This window comes from Mesocricetus auratus, unplaced genomic scaffold (genome assembly GCF_017639785.1).
Source record: "Mesocricetus auratus isolate SY011 unplaced genomic scaffold, BCM_Maur_2.0 Super-Scaffold_100038, whole genome shotgun sequence".
In the NCBI taxonomy this organism is placed as follows: Eukaryota; Metazoa; Chordata; class Mammalia; order Rodentia; family Cricetidae; genus Mesocricetus; species Mesocricetus auratus.
In genome coordinates, this window is record NW_024429216.1 from 338,931 (window position 1) to 363,067 (window position 24,137).

General features: G+C 39.6%; 1 protein-coding gene across 1 annotated transcript; it reads left to right on the forward strand.

Annotated features, from left to right (window-relative positions):
• Positions 1-15,503: 15,503 nt before the first annotated feature.
• On the forward strand, positions 15,504-16,457 carry LOC101828694 (vomeronasal type-1 receptor 1-like). The gene has a single exon (XM_005087751.1). The coding sequence runs from the start codon at positions 15,504-15,506 to the stop codon at positions 16,455-16,457; it is 954 nt and encodes a 317-aa protein (XP_005087808.1).
• Positions 16,458-24,137: the final 7,680 nt, after the last annotated feature.

Consider the following 24,137-nt stretch of genomic DNA (forward strand, 5'->3'; position numbering starts at 1 on the left):
TTCTAGGAGGTGCTGGGCATTCTCCTTATTTGAATCAGTGAAATAAGGAATCAGACTGATAGTTTTTGTTTGAATGAGAAATGTCCTTCACAGAATATGATATCTGTACAGTTCCTCCTAATTGGTAATGTTGTTTGGGAAGCTTTTGGACCCTTTGGAAGGTGCAACCTTACTCCATAACTAGGACAGAGAGAGCCAACATTGACCATGGACAGCCTGATGCCACTTGCTGTTCTCTTTCTTCTTCCTGTGTGCATGAACATGTGATCAAACATTTTCCTTCTCCCTCCACACTCTTCCTGACAGTTGCTCTGAATCCACCCTCCATCCCATGTCAGACTCTGTTCCTCTGCACCTAAAAGAGAAAATACACACGTCTCCTCTAATTGGCAGCTAGTCCTAATATTTTATCACAGCAACAGGAAACTAGTTGATACATTGTCTTAAGACAGCTATAAATATTTTTCTCACAAGCCACATTCTAGATGTGACCTAGGAACACATCATTTGGGGGACAATAGCGATGGTTCAGAAGTTAGGAGCACTGGCTGTCCTTTCTGAGGTCCTGAATTCAATATCCAGCAGCCACATGATAGCTCACAGTCATCTATAATGAGATCTGGCGCCATCTTCTGGGGGGCATACATACATGCAGGCAGAAAATAATTCAATCTCTATATTAAAAAATCCCATAATTTGTAAATGCACAGGGAATTCTTACAGCATTACTAATATACACAGAAACTGGAAGCTCTCCACCTCAGTCACTAAAAGATTGAATGACCTGGCATTGTCCTGGTGAGGAAGCCCTGCTTGCTGTTTCCCTTTGAGGAAACACCATTATTAAGAAAACACAGAAATTATAGATTGCAAGTATGCACCTCTATTCGTGTACCTTTAAAAGGTCAGAATAAACCATAGTCTCTAAAATTAATTATTGCCAGGTGGTAGAGAGCTAGCTAGGCGGTTGAGAGACATGACTGCTCTTGCAGAGGACTGAAGAGACTTCTAGTATTCACAAGGTGGCTCAAAACTGCCTGCAAACCAGTGCCAGGAGGTCCTATGTCCTTGACCTCCCTGGGCTGCTGAATACACGTGGTTCACATAAACTCATGCAGGCAAACATTCACCACACGAATTAAAATAAATAGTAATGCAAAATGAAAGTATCCCATGTGTGAGCCTGCAAATAATTTGAAGGAGACAACACAAGCCTGTGGCACTGCAGTCTGTGTTACTTCTTGCTTAGATTAGAAGTGCATTTGGGGGACTGCTCAGATGGCTCAGCAAACCATGTTCTTGCTGTCAAGGCTGACAAACTCAGTTTAGTCTATGGGACCCATACAGTGGAAAACGGAGAACAAATTCTGTAAGTTTTCTTATGACTGCCGGATTCAAAGTATGGCACACACACATACACACATGAACACGAGTAAATTAAAATGTAAAAGTGGGGCTGAAGTGATTGCTCAATGTTGAATAGCACTCCATGCTCTGCAAGAGGATACAGGTTCAGTTTCCAGCACCTACCTTAGGCAGTTAACAACGTCCTGTAACTCCAGCTCCTAGGAATCCAATGCACTCCTCTGGATCTCATAGGCATTGCACTTACATCTCCAAATCCACAGATAGATACACACAAATGTACACAGGCAAAATGTTAAGAGATTAAAGTATTTTAAAATGCAAAAATAGATTTTTCTAAAACATACATAATACTAAAATTCATAGGACATATCACACATAAACTAAAAGGTTAAACTTAAAAATTGGCCAGCAGACATACTGGAGAGCATCTCTCTTCCTACCACTCAGAAGGCAGAGGCTAGTGAATCTCTGAGATAAAGACTAGTCTGGGTGACACAGCTCCTTGTGTCTATCCAAGATTACACAGTGAATCCCTGTCTCAAAACACATAAACAAGCAAAGCAGCATTCACTCCCCACAAAAGAAAAAAATGATAGTAAAACATCACCTAAAATATAATATTTTCACAAATCGCCTTCTCAAAAGCAGACTTAAAGAGGTCATGTATTTGAAGGAGAGTGATGATGGTAAATAAGAGGGTTGGGAGTGATAAAGATCTTAGCAAAAATGTTGTGATTCAGTTAGAACCAAAAAATGATTTTTTTTAAAGAAGGAAATGTAGTTAGAGACCTAGAAGGTCAGACAGCAGTTAGGGGCACTGTAGCCCCTTCCGAGGTCCAACTTCAGATGCCTGAAATCAACCAGTAGGTCACAACCATCCAGAACTCTAGTTCAAGAGGCTCCAATGACCTCTTCTAACATCCATGGGCACTCAGAACACACATGTTACACAGATATACATGCAGTCAAAACATAACACATATAAAATAAAAATTAGTGCATAGAAACAACTTTACAAACAGTATTTTTGTAAGAAATTTTCATGTGTTTAAAAACTACTGCTACTAGTTGGGCAGTGGTAGCTCAAGCATTTAATGCCAGCATTCAGGAGGCAGAGACAGGTGGATCTCTGTGAGATTTAGGACAACCTGTACTACAAAGTGAATTCCAAGAAAGACTCCAAAGTTACAGAGAAACCATGTATGGGAAAAAAGTTACTGTTATTATACTAATAATTAACATAACAGTCATTAGATTTTGGAAAATACTAAAACTTTGATAAGGGATACAGGATATAAAGGAGGAAATGCTAAAAATAAAATATACTTGTAAGAGGATTTCCTAAAGAGTTAGGCATGTAGCTTGATGGTAGAATATTTATCCAGAATTCACAAAGATCCAAGATCAACTCCTGGCATTGCAAAAACCCCACTATTTTGTATAATTGACAGCAAAGATTATTTCCAGTGCTAAAGACAATGGGGCAAAGGGGAGCATGAGAAAGAAAAAACACTCAAGTAGTGTGTACAAAATTTTTTTCATGATACACTGAGGGATGAAGTGTGTGCACTAAAGTAACACACCAAAGCAAGACACGAGCTCAATCCTGGACCTGATAAGATCCCAGATCACTGTGTCATTTAACAACTGTAGGCATTCACAAACCTCTCCCTCCTTTTCTGTGTGAAAATGCTCCCTGTGGAGACACAAGCAAGGAATAAGATACACACATCTTAGTTCTAGAATAAGGACAAGAAAATGCTCCTTCTCAGGTGTGCTGGTTGGGAGCAGACCCTGTTTCCACTGTCTGGACACGGAATTGTCTGACAGCCTTGGAAACCCATTGGAGAGGACAGGGATACAGGGGATGGAGAGCTAGTAAACCACTGTGACATTGGTGACATGTTAGAGTCACAGGTAGTTTATCTAGGGACTGTAATTCTTCCTGTCCCAGAATCCTGGAAATGCCTTAGTTAATTTTAATGACGTTTTAATCACATTTTGAAGGGAAAAATACAATGAAATTATTGAATAAAAAGGAGAGTGCATAGTTGTGTGGTTCTTACAGAAAACACTCAGAAGCATGTTCTCAAATCCAACTGAGGACACCATGCTACCACAAACGTTTCAGCTGTTCTAGCTGCCATGCACACAGGTAAGCTAAAATAAATTAATCATATAACTCCATCAGTTCCTGGTCAGTTCTGGAAAATATGCGTAAAACATGAGTCATATTTTTGTGGTTCTCCACCATATTTCTTAAGGCACTTCCAGAGAAAAAAAATCTATCAGAAAAGAAGGGGACAACTTACCAAGTATGTTCAAGTATGTTCACTGAGGCAGTAACCACCTCAGTCACACTCAGAGTATGTGCACAGGAGGGTGTTTTATACTTGAGATAAAGGCTTGGCAAACAATGAGGTCATCCTTCCGGGAGGTGATTATCATTTCACCCTTAGTGTAGTGACAGTGAATGCATGGAGATTAGAGTTATCTCATATAAATACCTGCATCGTGTTCAAATCCCTGAAAGGGATTAGAGTTATTAGGGACAGATTATTGGGGTGTGGCAAGGGGGTTACATAGGAAAACACCATCTGAGATGGCTGAAAACACCAGGGGGTAATGATAAGGGAGACAGGGCACTGAGGTCGAGGAAGTAAGAATAAGTTTGGCTATATCTTGATGACTTGAGGTCTTAACTTCTTGTGAGACTACTTTTCAGTCATGGGAAATACCTTGAAGAGGGAAGAGGAGAACGGGTAGGTAGGAGTGAGCTTCTGTCCATCAGAAGTGAATTAGGAGAAACTTTTATTTACATCATGTGTCTCCTGGTTGCTTTTAGTTTACAAGATGTATCAAGAAAAAGACTGACACCAGGAAGATGGTTCAACAGGTAAAGCTGCTTACCTACAATTCTGACTAGGTGAGTTTAATCCCAGTGACCAATTGAATCAGGGCAAGAACAGACTCACAAGTTGTGCTTTGATCTTCACTAATGAGTGGTGGCATATGCACACACACAGTGATTAAATTAGCAGCTAAATACATAAATAAAAATTTAAGAACTGGCAAATATTCTGACTCCTTTCTTACAGATAGCATAGTCAAGAAAGATGGACAATGACAAATAATACACAAGATATTTGAAATGTTACAGGACAGTGAGTGCTCTACATGACAATCAAGGTGTCAATTTAGGCAAGGAGGACATGAAGGGAGACTGCAGTGTAAACTGGGTGGTAATGAGAAGCCTCCTTAATCAGCAAATATTCCAGGCCAGAAGAGGACATTAGACCCTCTGCTCACACACTCAGGAATCACAACCTTTTTAAAAACCAAAACCATAAAATACACCCAAAAGCCCTGGTAGAGACCCGTGTAATCCGTATACATGCTGCCTCAGGCTGTGAGTTCACATGAGTCTTCATCATGTTGATTTAAATAACCTTGTTTTCACCATTTGTTGAAGATGCTTTCTTTTTTCCATTGTATAGTTTAAGTTCCTTCGTCAAAGATGAGGTGTTCATAGGTGTATAGGTTTATATTGGGGTGTTCAATTCCATTCCATTGGTCTACCTGTCTATTTTTCTGCCAACACCAAGCTGTTTTCAGGATTATATCTCTATAATAGAGCTTAAGTCAAGAATGGTGATGCCACCTGACATTGCTTTGTTGAACAGGGATGTTTTGGTTATACTTGGTCTTTTCTTTTTCCATATAAAGTTGAGAATTGTTCTTTCAAGGTCTGTGAAGAATTGTGCTGGGATTTTAATGGGAATTGCATTGAATCTTTAGATTGCTTTTGTCAAGACTGCCATTTTTTCTATGTTGATCTTACCTATCCAAGAGTATGGATAGGTAACATAATTTTTGGTATCTTCTTTAATTTCTTCTTCTGAAGACTCAGAGTTGTTGAGATACAGTTTCACTTGTTAGGTTAGCATTACCCCCAAGGTATTTTATTTTGTCTGTGGGAATTGTAAAGGGTGATGTTTCTCTGATTTCATTCTCAGCCATTTTATCTTCTGTATAAAGGAGGGCTACTGATTTTCTTGAGTTGATCTTATATCCTGCCACTTTGCTGAAGGCATTTATTAGATGGAGGAGTAGTCTGGTAAAGTATTTTGGGTCACTTATGTAACTATCATATCATCTGCAAATCTGAAAATTTGACTTCTTCCTTTCCAATTTGGTTCCCCTTGTTATCCTTTTATTGACTTATTGCTCTCATTAGAAATTCAAGTACAATACTGAAGAGGTATGGAGAGAGTGGACAGCCTTCTCTTCTTCCTGATTTTAGAGGAATTGCATTGAGTTTCTCTCCATTTAATGTGATGTTGGCTGTTGGTTTGCTGTATATTGATGTAATTATGTTTAGGTATGTTCCTGCCATCCTTGTTCTCTTCAAGACCTTTACTAAAAAGGGGTGCTAGAGTTTTTTTCAAAGGTTTTTTTCAGCATCTGGTGAGATGATCTTGTGTTTTTATTTTGCAGTTCATTTATATCGTGGATTACGTTGATGGATTTTCTTATGTTGAATCATCCCTGCAATCCTGAGATGAAGTCTACTTAATCATGGTGGATAATTTTTCTGATGAATTCTTGGATTCAATTTGCCAGTATTTTGTTGAGTAATATTGCATCAATGTTCATGAGGGACATTGGTCTATCCTTTCTTTCTTAGTAGCGTGTTTGTGAGGCTTGGGTAGCAATGTAATTGTAGCCTGGTAAATGAATTTGGTGATGTCCTTTCTGCTTCTATAGTGTTGAACAATTTTAGGAGTACTGGTATTAGCTATTCTTTGAATTATTGGCAGAATTTTGCACTGAAACCATCTGTCCCTGAACTTTTTTGGGGGGGGGAGACTTTTGATGACTGCCTCTATCTCATTAGGGGTTATAGGTCTATTTAAATTGCTTATCTGTTCTTGATTTAATTTTGGTAAGTGATTTCTACTCAGAAAATTGTCCATTTCCTTTAAATTTTCGAATTTTGTGGAGTTTTCAAAGTATGACCTAATGATTCTCTGGATTTCTCCAGTGTCCGTTGTGTCCCCCTTCTCATTTCTGATTTTTTTAACTAGGCTGCCTGCTGTCTCTTCCTATTGGTTAGGTTGGATAAAGGTTTGTCTATCTTGCGGATTTTCTCAAAGAACCAACTTGTTGCTTCATTGATTCTTTTCCTAGTTTCCATTTTATTGATTTCAGGCTTCAATTTTAATATTTCCTGGTGTCTATACCTCCGGGGTAAGTTTGCTTCTTTCTGATCTAGAACATTCAGTTGTGCTGTTAATTCTCTGTATGACTATTCTCCAGAGTCTTCATGTGGGCACTTAATGTTATGAAGTTTGATCTTAGCACTGCTTTCAAAGTGTTCCATAAGTCTGTATACATTGTGTCTACACGCTTATTGAATTATAGGAAGTCTTAAATTTCTTTTTCATTTCTTCCTTGACCCTTAAGAATCCATTTTAAATGTCATATTTTGTAAGTCTTTGAATGTTTTTGAAGAATACATATCTATTTTAAATATATCTCTCTGTATCTAAACAATCTAACATAATTATTAAATTGTGAATATTATTTGTGACTACCTATAATCTGTATTTTTTGTGCATTACATTTTGTATAGAGCTGTATGTACACAATATCTAAATGAGACTAAAAGTATACGCATAACAAATTGACCTCAAATTTGTATAAATTTACTCACAATCCATATAAATGTAAAGCATTCATTTCTTCATCATATTATCTATATCCCCCCTTTTTAGAAAGAAACCTACTGTGATCATTAACCACATATAGCCAATCCTATTTAAATCAAAACAAACATTTATAAAAATATTTGGTAATGTGGGTATAGTTCTGTCCATGTTGCTTCCTGCTATTTGGAGGTGCGGTGAATATCAAGGGGATCCCAAGAAAATCCAGAATCTTGGCCAACTACTGACTGTAGTAGTCTGCAAGGCTGCATCATCCCAGAAGTCTAGGATTTTGGATAATCTGCTCCACTGCTTCAGGTGGTCTTGTATAATCAAACCATAGTAGTGTGGAAGGAATCCACAGCTTTTTGTCTTCTATGAATACAAAATCAGACCCTCTTTTCAGAAGTAACATGTCTGTCGACTTAAATTTTGAACTCAAGGCATTTTCAAAATCTATAGGTTGGATTAATCCAGCAGCATTTATGATCAAATGTCTTTTAGCAGCTGTTGCTCTTTCCTCAGCAGTTAAACAATTCAAAGCCAACACAATAGCATACATCATCCAGACTCTCTGTACCTTACATCTTTAAGTGGCTTTTTATTACTCTCTTTCTTTTCTTTTATTTATATCTTCACTTGTTGACACAGGGTTTCTCTGTGTATTGTTGCTTGTCCTTGGAATTCATTCTGTAAACCAGGCTGGCCTTGAAGTCACAAAAATTCTGCTGCTTCACTAGGTTATCTTTAACAACCTCAGCATTTCCTTAAACTCACCAGGCTGAACTAAGGTTTATACCTTGCTGTGTTGAAAAGAATTTTAGGACTGGTTTGCATGATAAAAACACTTTTTAATGAAAGTATGAGAGTTAAAAGAAAGAATGCTTTTGTAAACTGTGATACATATTTCAGAGTAAAGTAAGAAAATAGGAGAGAGAGATGAATATGGAGTCATTTTAGGAGTCTTATTTATTTTTGGTTTAAATGTTCAACTGCTATGTCATGTCTTTGCACTAGAGTTTTCTTGATGCATCCCCAGCACTAGGAAGAACATTCAACATTCATTGGAATCTGTGAAGGACAATTCCTCCAAATTCTCTTCTGACAGTCAGACAATCATTTCTTGTCCTTTTACTGAAAACCAAATGTCATGCCCAGCAGCTCACTCCTATCCCTGCCTCATCCCCCCCTGTAGGTATTCATGGAGTAAATTTCCCAAGACTGAAAAATAATCACACAAGAAGTAAAACCCTCAAGTTGTAAAGATACGCAGTCACCCTGATGCTCACTTTCTAGACCTCAGTGCCCTCATCAACCTTGTCATTTCCACCTGGTGTTTCCAGCCATCTCAGATGGTGTTTTCATCCATTCCCCATACCATAGCCTGATGTAGCCCTAATAACTCTAATTACTTTCAGGGATTTGAACACGGTGCAGGTGTTTTTCTGAGATGACTCTAGTCTCCATGCGGATACTGTCACTGCACTAAAGGGTGAAATGATAATCACCTCCCAGAAGGATGACCTCACTGCCTGCCAAGCCTTCATCTAAGGAATGAAACACCCTCCTGTGCATGACAGAGGTGGCCACTGTCTCGGTGAATGTACTTGGTAAGCCGTTACTTTCTTTTCTGATAGATTTTTTCCACTGGAAGTGTCTTAAGAAATTTGGTGTAGAACCACAAAATTTGTGAGGATGTTCTATGAATATTGTAAAGAACTGACCAGGAGCCCATGGGCTCACATGATTCATTTATTTTAGCCTACATGTGTGCATGGCAGCTGGAACAACTTAAAGGTTTTGGTAACATGCTGTCCTCAATTGGATCTGAGAACTCGCCTGTGCGTGTTTTCTGCAAGATCCATGAAGCTGAATAGTCTCCTTTTTAAATGCCCTTTAAGTGACTGGATGAATCTTATTGTTCATTAATTTCATATTATGTTCACTTTCAAACATATGCTTAAAATGACATTAAAAGTTGATTAAGATATTTCCAGTGTCTATGCCAGTAAGAATTAGGATCTTTAGATAAACTACCTGTGACTCTAACATGTCACCATTGTCACACTGATTTACTAGCTCTCCATGCCCTGTATCCCTCTCCTCTTCAGTGGGTTTCCAAGGCTATGACACAATCCAGTGTTCTGACAGTAAAAACAGAATCTGCTCCGAAGCAGCACACCTGAGAAGGAGCATTTTTCCTGTCCTTATTCTAGAACTAAGATGTGTCCTGCTTGTTCCTTGCTTTTGTCTCCACAGGGAATGCTTTCACAGAAAAGGAGGAAGAGTTTTGTGAATGCCTGCAGTTATTAAATGACACAGGGATCTGGGATCTGGGCAGGTCAGGGATTGAGATCCTGTCTTGTTTTTGTGTGTTGCTTTAGTGCTCTCACTTAGTTACTCAGGATATCATGACACAATATTTGTACACTCTCTTGAATGTTCTTTTTTTTCTCATTCTCTCCTTTGCCCCAATTGTCTGTAACACTGAAAATAATCTTTTGTTTCAATTATACAAAACATTGTGGGGTTTTGCAATACCAGGAGTTGATGTTGAAGCCTTGTGCATGCTGGATTCTTATTCTAGCATCAAGCTTCATGCCTAGATCTTTAAGAAATTCTTTTACAAGCCTTTTAATGTTAGCATTTCATATTTCATCTCCTCTATCCCTTATCAAGATTGTAGTATTTTCCAAAACATGAAAACTGTTATGTAAGTTATTACTATAATAGCAGTAATATTTAAAAGCTTGAAAATTCTTGCAAAAAACTCTTTTTTAAATATTTGATGTATTGGTTTTATTTTATGTGTGTGAGTATACTGCCTGCATGTCTGTGTGTACTGTGTATGTACTTAACTCTCATAGGTGTCAGAAGAGGTCATTGGAGCCTCTATAACAAGAGTTCTGATTCAGTGTGGCCCACTGTCTGTTGTCAGGGAGATGAAGTTGTGATCCCTGCAATGACAAAAGTGCTCTTAACTACTGACCTATCATCTCCACCTCTAATTATATTTCTTTACTTTGACTTGTTTTTGTTATTATAATTTAATTATAATATTTTCCCTTGGGTTTCCTTGCTCCCAAGTATTCTATATGCCCTCATCTCCATCCTTCCTATTCAAATTCCTTAAATTCTCTTCTAGTCCTGTTTTCATAAAGGTGATTTGAGAAAAACATTGAATATTAAATGATTCTTCTATCATTGTCTTTCTTTGGTTGAGGTTGTGCGATGATTATTTGATTGTTTTGAGACAAGGATTCCCTACACAATCTAGGATAGCCAGAAGTTGCTGTGTAGCCCAGATTAGCTTTCATGTAGAGATTCCCAGCCTCTGCCTCCTGAGTGGTGGGATTTGGTGCTCTCAATCATGCCTTCATGGTTATCATTTAAGGCTAATCTTTAAATTTAGGAGATATAGTTGACCACAATTTTAGTATTATACATGTTCATGAAAAATCTACAATTTGCACTTTAATATAATTACTTCTTAAAATTTTTGCTTGTGTACATTTGTGTCTTGTGGATTTGAAGATGTAAGTGCAATGCCTATGAAATCCAGAGGAGTGTATTGGATCCCTAGGAGCTGGAGTTACAGGAGGTTGTGAACTGCCTAAGGTAGGTTTCAGAAATTGAACATGCATCCTCTGGCTAAGCAGGAAGTGCTCTTGGCCACTGAGTAATCACTCCAGCCTCACTTTTACACTTTAAATTTGTTTGTGTTCATGTATGTATTCATGACCTTGCCATTTTTGGAATGTGGCAGTCAGAATTTATTTTCTTTTTTACTATATGGATCCCATTGTATAAACTGAGTCTGTGAGGTTTGGCAGTAAGAACATAGCCTGATGAACCATCTCACCAGTCCCCCAACTATACTTCTAAGCAAGAAGTAAGATAGATTGTGATGACCTGGCTTTCTCTTGTCTCCTTAAAATTTTGTACAGGCTCACACATGGGATACTTTTATCACTGGTTTTAATTTGTGTGATGAATGTTGACCTGCATGAGTTTATGTGTACCACATGCACTCAGGAGCCCAAGGAAATCAAGGACATTGGACTTTGGTCCCCTTGAACTGGAGTTGCTTGTACGTGTAAGCTACCATGTGGATACTGGAAATCAAATCAGATCTTCTGGGAGAGGAGTCACTTCTATTAGCATCCTAGCTACCAAAAACACTAATTTAAGAGACTATGGTTTAATCTGACATTGTAAAGATATAATAGAGGTGCATACTTACAATCTATGATTTCTATGATTTCTAAATAATGGTGTTTCCTCAAAGGGAAACAGCAAACAGGGCATCCTTATCAGGGCAATGCCAATTGATCCATGCTTTCTGTGACTGAGATTCCAGTTTTTGTGGTTATAAATAGTTGTATAAGGAGTCCCTGTCCATTTACAAATGATGTCTTCTTAATTCACATCTAGAATGGGCCTGGTGAACAAACATATTTCTAGTTGTCTGTAGACATTGTATTACTTACTTTCTGTTGCTCTGGTAAAATATCATGACTACATGAAATTTAGAGGAGAAAAGTGTTTGTTTTTTCTTGTAGGGCCAGAGGAGCTGAGTCTATAGCAAGTCTTTCTCTGTCCCATCTCCCAGCTCCCAATTAACTACGTGGAAACTTCTTATTAACAATATAATGCTTGGCCTTGTTCCTTAATAGCTCTTATAACCTATATTGACTAGTTTCTAATAATTTACTTGCTGCCACAGTTCAACTCCTACATGATATGCTCCTTCATCATTCAGTACTCTCTCTGCTCTGAAAACCCTTCCTCACTATTGGACATTTAGCTTTTTATTAAAACAATAACCGTGGCATCTTCACACAGGGTAAAGGAATATTCAACATTTCCCATGTTTTCATACTAAAAAAAGTGAGGTGTCAATGTCCTCTGGAATGCGGGTCTAATGCTCAACAGGATAGCAAGGAACAGTTGGGCTCTGGAGAAAAGTTCAAGAAAAATCACCCTGTGATTCATTTGGTTGGCCCAAAGGAACCAAATCCAGGTGAGGCTAGATTTTTAGAGCTGGAGGATGTACCTATAACCCCACACAGAGTGCAGTTGGGCTCTAATACCTTAGTTGGCCAGCAGGCCCATGAGGTAGGTGAAAGTGTTGGTGTCCATCTCAGAGGAAGCACTGTGTTGTAGGTGACTGCATGGGACCAGTTATGGTTGTAGTAGTACAAGCCTGTGTGCATTGGTGGTCTCAGTCAGCACCACTTTCCCTTGCATTTTAGTTACTGCAATCATGTCACCAGTCCAGATGCTAGACACATTGACCAGAGAGATGGGACAGTGGGTCTTATATGCAATGGTGACGACACAGTGAGTGGCTTCAGCTTCCAGTTCCTCTGGACAGCTGATCTCAATTCCTTCTGGGCCTGTGATATCCAAATCTAGTTCCTCCTTAACAATCTCAGCAACAAGCTTCCCATTTTCAGCATGGACTCTGGGGATCATGTCAATGTCCCTGTAAGCATGAAATACTTAGTAGCTTGCTCTCTCCAAGCTTGTACAAGGCTTTGTAGGTCATAGACATCTGGAAGAAGTTGAACCCCTTCTCGCTTACCAGCATCTCCATTTCTGCCTTCACCATGGGTGCCCACAAGGTGAGCCCCACATGGAGGACATAATCACCTTGAGGTCAGTCAAACTCCTGCAAGTCTCATAGGCTTCCACAATGGTCTCCTTGTCTGGAAGGACATGTCCAATGATAATGGTGTTGCTGCCAGTGAGTGCTGCATCGGTACCATGGTAGAAGTCATCCACATACATGGAATTCATGAAGGTTTATGATGCTATACCATCTTAGACAGCAACCTTGAAGCTGTTCCGGTTGTAGAATTCTGAGGAAACTGCAACAGAGGCACTCTGGTAGGCTGGATCACCTGGGCCTCTCATTTTAACTTAGGACTGGATCCCATGCTCTGAAAACATCTAAACTTTCAACATCAGCATATGTATTTGCATTAATACAAGTATAGACTGTTGTTGTGCATATGCCTGCAAAAGATGATTTTTTAATGTTTAAGCAGGTAAAATATATATCACATATTTTTCTAGGTTTACTTCTTATGTGTATAGAGAGGCTTTTCAAGTGGTCTGCCTGATCAAATCTGGTCTTCTTTAACCTTCATTGAATCCACAGCCTTTCATTTCCTGTGAACCCAAAAGCAAAGCACACTTTTTACTTCCATTTTGAAGTTACGACTATTTTAAATATATAAGTTGGTTTAATTTAGCGGTTTCCACAATCCAATGTCTGCCAGCAGCTTCGTTTGTTTATCAGCAATCAAATAATTCAAAGATAACACAATAATATACAAGATCCAGATTTTCTGTGTATTTCCCATCTTTATGTGGCTTACTTTTTATTAATTTGTTGTTTTTTAAAGATTATATTTTTAACTATTTAACTATTTATTCATTTTATGATTGTCTGTACTCTTTTCTTTTTTCTTAAGCATACCCACATTATTAAGCACACCGTAACTTATTTAGAGTTTTTTTCAATCTCTGCATGCTTTACTGCATATCTGTAACCTTTTCTGTCTGCAGCAGCAAAATCTTGATTTGCCACACAGCTTAACTCATGGTGAGCTTGTGACTCAAGGCCACAGAGTGTGGCCAGGGGATACATTCCTTTTTTTTCCTTCCAATATTTTTTCATATAAATTAGTAACAAGCTTGCTTCACATATCAATCCCAGCTTCCTCTCCATCCCCTCCTCCTCCACATCCCCCAGCCCCTCAGTCCCTCACCCAATCCACACTCTGCTCCCATGGGAAGGCGAGGCCTTCCATGTGGGATCTGCAGAGTCTGTCATTTGTCATTGGCAGGGCCTAGGACGTCTTGCATGAGTCCAGGCAGAGAGAGCATTCCTCAATGTGGGATGGGCTCCCAAAGTCCATTTGGATGCTTGGGATAAATATTGATCTACTACCCAAGGCCACATAGATTGCCAATTGTCACATAAATTTAGGGGGTCTAGATTAGTCCCATGCTGGCTTCTCAGCCACCAGTCTGAGATCCAAGAGTTCCCCCTTGTTCAGGTCAGCTGTCTCTGTGGGTTTCACAAGCCTGGTCTTGACCTGTTTGCTCATCACTCCTCCCTCTCTGCAACTGGGTTCCTGGAGTTCAAAACAGTGTTTAGCTATGGGTATCTGCCTCTGCTTCCTTCAGTCACTGGAGGAAGGTTCTAGGATGGCATATAAGGTAGTCATCAAATTCATTATCAGGGAAGGGCATTTAAGATAGCCTATCCACAATGGCGTCATCCATGTAAATATCTGGAAATCTCACTGGTTCCCTCCCTTATGGTATTTCTCATCCTATTTTCCTCTATTCTTCCCCCTACTCAACCTTCCTGCTCCCCGATGTCCTCTTCTCCCCATCTCTTCCCCCCTCTCTTTTTCCCAGATCCCACTCCCCTCCCCCACACTCCCAATCCACTCAGGAGATGCAGTCCCTTTCCCCTTCTCTGGGGTAACCATGCATATCTCTCTTAGAATGCTCCCTGTTTCCCAGACTCTCTGGCAGTGGGACTGTAGGCTGGCATTCCCATGATCCATGTCTAAAATCCATATATGATTGAGAATATATCATGTTTGCTTTTTGTGAGTGGGTAACCTCACTCAAGATGGTTTCTTCTAGTGTCTTCCATTTGTCTGCTAATTTCAGGATTCCATTTTCCCCCACTGAGTAGTACACAATTGTGTAAATGTACCATATTTTCTCTGTCCACTCTTCATTTGAAGGACATCTTGGTTGCTTCCAGGTTCTGGCTATTACAAATAATTCTGCAATGAACATAGTGGAACAGATGTCCTTGTTGTATGAATGTGCATCTTTGGGTATATGCCATCTTTTGGGAATTGTTGCATCTTGTTGTAGACTGATTCCCATTTTCCTGACGATCCCAGGAGATATATTTCTGTATCATAAACTGACTGAGAAAATTCAGTACTAGGACGTCACAATTGGCTGATAGGACGTCACATTTTATTTTTAAGCTTTCTTGGGTCTTATGTGGAAATACGTGCCTGGACATACCTTCACGCAGTGTGAAAGAATATTCTACAACAGGATTCTGTCATAGGATGGAGGGTGGATTTAAAGCAACTATCAGGAAAAGCGTGGAGGGAGGAGAAGTAAAATTGTTGATCACATGTTCATGCACACAGGAGGAAGAAAGAGAACAAGTGGGGTCAGGCTTTCCTCCTTCAAAGTTGGCTCTCTCCTTCCTTGTTATGGAGTAAGGCTGCACCTCCCAAAGGTTCCATGAGCTTCTCCAACAGCACCACCAATTAGGAGGAACTGTACTGTAGAGGACTTGAAACAACAGCAAGTACAAGTCTGTTTCTGAATTTCAGTGACTAAAATAAGGAAAATGCCCAGCATCTCCTAGAAATGGATGCATGGGTTTCCATTAACTTAAACTGGGGAATGATGTTCCTCATGCAGACCACTGCTGGGATCCTAGCCAACTCCTTTCTTTTTCATCTCTATAACTTTCCACTGTCCACTGCACAAGTGGTGAGACCCACAAATTTGATTCTCAATCAGCTGGTCATATCGAACAATCTAGTTCTTTTCTCCAAAGGGATCCCTCAGACAGTGGCCACATTTGGGTTGACATCTTTCCTGGGGGAGACTGGCTGCAAATTTATTATCTACTTACACAGAGTGGCCAGAGGGGTCTCCCTCAGCACCACCTCCCTCCTCAGTGGCTTTCAGGCTATTAAACTTCACCCAGATACTTCTGCGTGGCTAAGCCTTAGAATTACATCCTCCAAATGTATTGGCATCTGCTGTTTTCTTTGCTGGAGCTTACAACTCCTGCTCAACCTCCATGTTACTATGATAACAGGTAGTTCAAAAAATAGCAAAAACCTAAGTGCTAAAGGAATTTACAGATACTGTTCCTCAACCAGGCTTGACAAATTGACTTTCTTACTAACAGGAGTTATTTTATCCCTAAGTGATATTCTGTGTCTGGTCATCATGGCCTGGGCCAGTGGCTCCATGGTCGTTGTCCTGCATAAACACAAGCATCGAGTCCAGCACATCCATAGCCACAGCCTCTCCCCAAGGGCTTCCCATGAGGACAGAGCCACACGAACCATCCTGATCCTGGTGACCATGTTTCTCTCCTTTTACTCTCTAGCTTCCCTCTTATCTCTGTGGATAACCCAGACTGTGAACCCAAGCCATTGGCTGCTGAACACCTCTGTGCTGGTGACACTGGGCTTCCCAGCACTCAGCCCCTTCGTGTTCAGTTTCAACAATATCCGTGTCCCTCAGTTCTTCACTGTGTTTTGCACAAAGAAAGCAAACCGTCCAACTATGGTCTCTGAGATTTGATTCCCTCTAGAGCCATGATTCCCCACTTCCGATGCAGTCATTCTTTAATATAGCTCTTTATGCTGTGGTGACCCCCATCTATAAAATTATTTTCAATTATGTACTTCATAACAGTAATGTTGTTACTGCTGTGAATCTTCATGTAAATATCTGTGTTTTCTGATGGTCTCAGACAATCCTTGTGAAAAGCACATTTAAACCCCTAAGTTGTCTCAACCCAATGGTTGATACCCACTGTTCTAGAACACGCCACAATATTTATTCCTTTCCCATCTTGTCACTGTTGTTTTTCTGTAAATCCTTGTAATTTTGTATAAATAAAAGTGATAATTGTGCTTCATTCTGCAAATAAGATTATTAAACAAGAAATCATGATGTAAAACTCAGGCACATGTTTGGTTCCTCCTAAATAAACACACTTGTATGCATGCACACATATATACACAATATTGTAGACTAAGATAATAATATCAGCACTCAAGCTCTATAGCCTTGGATTTGGAGTTCAAATCTCTTTTCAGCTGCTTAGACATTCAGATGTCTGACAGAGCTTTATGAGACCCTCTCTTAATCCAAATTCCCATTCACACCAGCAGTTTGGTAATTCCTTGGTGTAATAGCACATAGCTGTAAGTCCTGCACTCAGGAGACAAGGACAGGTGTATAAAGAGTTCAAGGTAATTTTAAGCTATACATCAATTTCAAGCTTTAACTTATGCTATAGCAAACTCTGTTAAGAAAGAAAATAAGCAAAACAATAACCAAATTCAACCAACTCACTTGTGGATGAGAAGCCGTAAGAAGAAGCTGTGCTTGGAGAGAAAGATCAATGAATTGGGATTTCAGTACTATGTAGAAGTAAAATGTTGTATGTCTAGAGGCTCATTAACTTATCTTCGGCTTGCTATGTCCCCACCCCCTGAGAAAAGCCATTCCTTGTCCACATCTGTGTCTTCTTGTAGAGTAGTTAATAGAGAAGATGTTTGAACATGACTAAAGTCAATAGAAAGTTTTTATTTGTTGTCTGGGATATACAAAAACAGTGTTCTGCTTGACACACTTCACTTAGCAAGAACATTTAGCTAGAAGTAGCAATTCAGAAACCCAAAAGCAAGATTAGCACAATTTAAGCCTTCCCCAGAATAATGGACTTTGATGAATTAGCACTTTGCTTTTCTTAAGCAGGTGGTATCATCTCTGTTTTACAGCCTGAATGACAATTCCATCATGGAGTCAGTTGTGCTAAGGTATCAGGGCCTACTGAGTTCTGGAACCCGACTACAGTATGAAGTAACATCTTGTGACTATTTGATTGAAACCCTTTGGAATCTATTACTTCAGCAAATCACCAACATCTACCAAGTCAAAAGCTAAGAACGTAATCTGAGGGCATCTTGGGCCTGTCAAAAAGCCTTCCCCATCTAACTGTAAATGTCTCTCAGATGTACCCAACATGGTATTTGAAGCATGAAATTATTTATGACTTTCTTTATTATATAAAACTAAAAACATTCATAAACTGCTTCCATGTTGGCACCTGGAATTTGAGGTACCTTATTCCTGGCCCATGGCTACTCAAAATGGCTACAAAATAAATGATGGATTAGGTTGTTGTTTGCTTTTTTTTGGTTTTTACGAGACAGGGTTTCTCTGTATTGTTTTGGAGGCTGTCGGTCCAGCCCGGCCTCGAACTCACAGAGATCCGCCTGCCTCTGCCTCCCGAGTGCTGGGATTAAAGGCGTGCGCCACCACCGCCCGGCTGTTGTTTGCTTTTTTACACTTTATACTCTTTTGGCTTTTGGAGGTGGGGGTAGCACCACCCAGCTCCTAAATAAAGCATACACAGCAGCTCTTATTTTTAGCTATGAATGCCCAGGCTTTGCTTGGCTTGTTTATTGCCAGCTTTTCTTAACTTAAATTATCCCACAGTTTTTTGACCTTAAAGTTTTTATCTTTTTGTTTTCAAGCATACCGTTTCTTTTCTTCTTATCCCATGTCTGGCTGTGCATCTGTGTGGCTGAACCTTTAAGTCCCCCTACTTCTCTCTCATTCCCTGATTTATTTTTTACTCCCAGATTTCTCCTCATCTTTATCCTCTCTGCTTTCTAGCCCTGCCTATTCCTCTCTCCTGCCTTGCTGTTATCTGTTCTGCTCTTTATCAGAACATCAGGTGTTTTAGACAAGCACAGTAACACAATTTAACAGCGTTAAACAAATGTGGCATTAACTAAAGTAACACACCTTAAAACAATATTTCCCAACATTTTTATTCCCTTTAAGATGAGTGCTGTAGTTTGGTGTCCACAATTATGATGCCACCATGATGGACTCTAAGAATGATCCATTTTTCACCAGAGGGAACACCTGAATAGAAGCCAAGTACCTTCATGAACTCATTGAGTCCAGGCCATCTGGTGTTATTTCATCCGGTGGATTGGTGAAGACTTCATTCCAGGAATGTGAACTTCTTTGGTTTGGCTGAAGGTATAATTTGTTTATTCTCAGTTGGTTAATCAAGGATCCTAATTTCATAGAAATCTTTTACCGGTATGTTTTCAAGGCATTTGTTTTAAAATACCTAGTTAGTTTGCTTTGAAACCATTTTATGGTGTGGACATTTGTGTAAATGTCTCTAGGGGCAACCAGATATTGGTCTCAAGGGACAATGAGATTGCTTAGAATATGCTGAGGTCTTGGCTAAATGTGTCAATGACAATCTTTGTAGCTGAGAATGCTCCTATGTCAGTCTGACTCATGAAAAATATCTTAGTATTATCTCTGCTTGTCAATATTACATAACTTAAGCTGAACCATACATCTGTTCTTTTTAGAAAGGCATAGTAGTCGTACTCTAGCTGATAACAGATAGCTGACTAAGAGGGCACAGGTCCCAGTCATCCCCAGGATATGTACAAAAATCCACAAATGAAGCAAGGGCTAGACTTTTCTGTCAGACAAAAACAGTCAGTCATTCACTGTTAACAGTCCCAGGGCTTTGCCAAGTGGGGGCCCCAAATAATGCCTGGTGAGTTTGCTTTGCCAAATAGGACTCTCCAACAATATCTAATGGCTCCACTTGGGAAATGCTAGCTGTCATGGTTATGCAGTTCCATGGCCCGCTGCATAAAATAGGTGCTTAAATATATGCATATAAGAAAGTATTTAAATGGGGAAAATAATAGGGAAATAATGCCCAAAGCAGACTATCAAGTAAAACCTCCGGTGCCAGAAAGGGGTTATCTTTTGTTGAGTCATTAATAAAGGGGTCCCATGGAAATAAAATATCTGAGGAAAACTGCCAAGGCTCTGGGTTGTTCTCCACTAATGACAAGGCACTATTTCTGAAAGCAAACACATGTTGTATTAAATGCAGAGAGTTAAGCTGGTGTCTACCTAAAGCCTTTACCCGTGTTGACTAGTTTCATGGTCCTGGAGTGTACTCTGTAACTACTGGAGGAGAAAGGTAATCAGCAGTGTCTCCTAGCTACAAATCCTATGACTTACAATAGTGACATACCTGTGAGATATATGAATATGGGTGTCAGTGAGGAGGCCTAGGCAATCTATTGGGCCTTGGGTAGTAGATCAGTATTTATCCCTAACATACAAATGGACTTTGGGTGTCCATCCCACAATGAGAGACATACTCTCATCCTGGACTCTTGGGTGAGTGTATAGGCCTTGCCCTGGGTGAAACAACAGACTATGGACATGCCATGGAGGGCCTCACCCTCCCCTGGAAATGAGGAGGTGCTGGAGGCTTGGCGGGAGGGTGTGGGAGGAGGGGAGGGAAAGAGAGAGGGACCTGGGATTAACATGTGAAGCAACCTTGTTTCTAATTAAAATTTAAATTTAAAAATAAGAAAACTAAAAAAAATATTACTGGAGTAGCCAATCATTTTCTGATAGGCTTTAAGATCATGACATGAATTCACACCTGACTTACTAAAGTAATCAAGAACCTTAGACTAGATAGGTCATGAGTCTGGGAAATTATCTAAGACTGTAATTCAGCTCAAGGAACAGCAATAAAATGACGCCTAATGATATACTGCTATACCCATAGATAATTGCCTTACTCAGGCCTCATCAGAGAAGCTTCTTCTTGTAGTACCCAGAAACTAACACAGAGACCCACAACTGGCTCAAGTTTCAAGGATACAAGTAAAAGACGACACAAAAAGATTGTAAGACTCAGAGGGGGTAGGTAACTCCAAAGAAACTGTGTCTTCCAGACAGAATCAAACTAAAGCACCTATGAACGTACTCACAGACATAATGGCAGTCCACACAGCTCTGAAACAAATGAGATTCTAACAATTAAAGGGACAAGTGGACACAGGCTCCCATCCATACCTAAGAAGCTATATGTAATTGATACCTAGCAGCTAAAGAAAAATCACTTTTCTCTAGCAAAATCTGTCTTTCAGTTCAATTGTTATGAAGAGACACCTTGACCATAGTTACTCTCATAAAAGAAAGCATTTAATTATAGCTTGCTTACAGTTTCAGATTTCAGTTCATAATTATCTTGTTGGGAAGTAAAGCAGCATATAGGGTGCGGTAGCAGTAACTGAGAGTTATAATCAAAATCTGCAGGCAACAAGATGAGAGAGACATTGGGCTTGGAAGGGACTGTTGGAACCCCAAAGCACACCTCCAGTGACACTTCCTCCAACGAGGCCATACCTCCTAATCCTTTCAAATAATGTCACTCCCTGATGACCAAGTATTCGAAGCTATGAGCCTGTAGTGGCCACTGTCATTCAAACAACCACAGAGTCTCACTGCCCGTATTGACCTCACTTCAGTTCAGGCTTCAGCTTTGTATCACCACAGGCAGCACTCACACTGACCTGTGAGGAATGCAGAAGCCAGAGGAAAGAATGAGACTTCTAGCTCTCCTCCAACATCATCAATAAATAAGTGGTCAAAAACTAGGCAGCAGTTTCTGCAGCATGGGGTTATGACAATGGTTTCACTTGTATCGAAAGACCTTCACAAGGGTTTCACTATATATCCTATCCTTGCCTCATTTTCCCCCCTTTGGGTATTCATGGAGTAAATTTCCCAGGACTGAAAAATAATCACCCAAGAAGTAAAACCCTCAAGTTGTAAAGATACACAGTCACCCTGATGCTCACTTTCTAGACCTCAGTGCCCTCATCAACCTTGTCATTTCCACCTGGTGTTTCCAGCCATCTCAGATGGTGTTTTCATCCATTCCCCATACCATAGCCTGATGTAGCCCTAATAACTCTAATTACTTTCAGGGATTTGAACACGGTGCAGGTGATTTTCTGAGATGACTCTAGTCTCCATGCAGATACTGTCACTGCACTAAAGGGTGAAATGATAATCACCTCCCAGAAGGATGACCTCACTGTGTGCCAAGCCTTCATCCCAGGGATGAATCACCCTCCTGTGCATGCACTCTGAGTTTGTCTGAGGTGGTTACTGGCTCAGCGAACATACTTGGTAAGGTGTCCCTTCTTTTCTGATAGATTTTTTTTGCTGGAAGTGTCTTCAGAAAAACAGTGTAGAACCAAAAAAGTTTTGAGAGATGATCTACGAATATTGTCAATAAATATTTTAGCTTACGTTTATGCATGGCAGCTGGAACAACTTAAATGTTTGTCGTAACATGCTGTACTCAATTGGATCTGAGAACACGCCTGTGAGTGATTTCTGCAAGACCCATGCTCCCGTATACTCTTCCTTTTTAATGGCCTTCAGTAGCAGAATGAATCTTATTATTCATTAATTTTATTTTATTTTCCTTTTCAAACATATGACTGAAATGACATTAAAAGTTGATTAAGACATTTCCAGTGTCTATGCCAGGAAGAATTAGAGTCTTTGCATAAACTACCTGTGACTCTAACATGTCACCATTGTCACACTGCTTTACTAGCTCTCCATCCCCTGTATCCCTCTCCTCTTCAGTGGGTTTCCAAGGCTGTGACACAATCCAGTGTCCTGACAGTGGAAACAGAGTCTGCTCCCAAGCAGCACACCTAAAAAGGAGCATTTTTCCTGTCCTTATTCTAGAACTAAGATGTATCCAGCTTATTCCTTGCTTGTGTCTCAACCGGGAAGGCTTTCAGACAGAAAAGGAGGGAGAGGTTTATGAATGCCTGCAGGAGTTGAATAACATAGTTATCTGGCATCTTAGCAGGTCCCGGATTGAGCTGGTGTCTTGTATTTGTGTGTACTTTGGTACCTACACTTCATTCCTGAGGACTTCAGGACACAATTTTTTTTTTACACTCTCTTGAATATTCTTTCCTTTTTCATTCTCTCCTTTGCTCTAATTGTCTGTAACACTGAAGATAATCTTTTGTTTCAATTATCCAAAACAGTGGGGTGTTTTGCAAGGCCAGGAGCTGATCTTGAAACCTTGTGCATACTGGATTATTAAACTACCATCAAGATTCATGTCTAGCTCTTAAAGAAATTTTGTTACAAGCATTTTAATGTTAGCATTTCCTGTTTTATCTCCTCTATCCCTTACCCAGATTGTAGTAGTTTCAAAAACATAATAACTGTTATGTAAGTTATTAGTATAATTTTTAAAAACTTGAAATATTCTTGCGACAAAAGCTGTTTTTTGAATTTTATGTATGGGTTTTATTTTTATGTCTGTGAGTACTTTGCTTGCATGTATGTCAGTGTACTGTGTATGTGCTTAACTCTCATGGGTGTCAGAAGAGGTCATTGGAGCCTCTGGAACTAGAGTTCTGGACCAGTGTGGCCCACTGTCTGGTGGCAGGGAGTTGAAGTTGTGACCCCTGCAGGGACAAAAGTACTCTTAACTACTGACCTATCCTCTCCACCTCTGATTATATTTCTTCTCTTTAGCCTATTTTTGGTATTATAATTTAATTATGACATTTTTCTGTTGGATTTCCTTGCTCCCAAATCTCCTATATGCCCTCATCACTCTCCTTCAAATGCAAATTCCTGAAATTCTCTTTTTGTCCTGTTTTCATGAAGGTGATTTGGGAAAAATCATTGCATATTAGATGATTCTTCTATCATTGTCTTTCTTTGGTTGAGGTTGTATGATGTTTATTTGATTGTTTTGAAACAGGGATTCCATATTCAATCTGGGATAGCCACAAGTTGTTGTGTAGCCCACGTTAGCTTTCATCTAGAGATTCCCAGCTTCTGCCTCCTGGGTCATGGGCTTAATGATGCTCTTAATCATTCCTGGCTGGTTATTTTTCAAGGTTAATCTCTAAGTTTATGAGTTATAGTAGATGACAATTTTAGTATTATATATGTTCATGAAAAATCTACAATTTGCATTTTAATATACTTATTTCTTAAAATTTTTGCTTGACTACATTTGTGTGTTGTGGATTTGCAGATGCAAGTGCAATGCCTATGAAATCAGGAGGAGTGCATTGGATCCCTAGGAGCTGGAGTTACAGGAGGTTGTGAACTGCTTAAGCTGGGTGCTGGAAATTGAACTTCCATCCTCTGGCTGATCAGGAAGTGCTCTTGGCCACTGAGTAATCACTCTAGCCCCACTTTTACACTTTCAATTTATTTGTGTTCATGTATGTATGTATGTCTGTATGTATGCCCTTGCCATGTTTTGAATATGGCAGTCATTACAAAACTTTAAGGAATTTCTTTCCTTTTTTACTATATGGATTCCATGGTATAAACTGA

What these genes read in the sequence shown, in the direction of transcription:
- LOC101828694 (XM_005087751.1), top strand. Translation starts at nt 15,504, where the DNA reads ATGGATGCATGGGTTTCCATTAACTTAAACTGGGGAATGATGTTCCTC.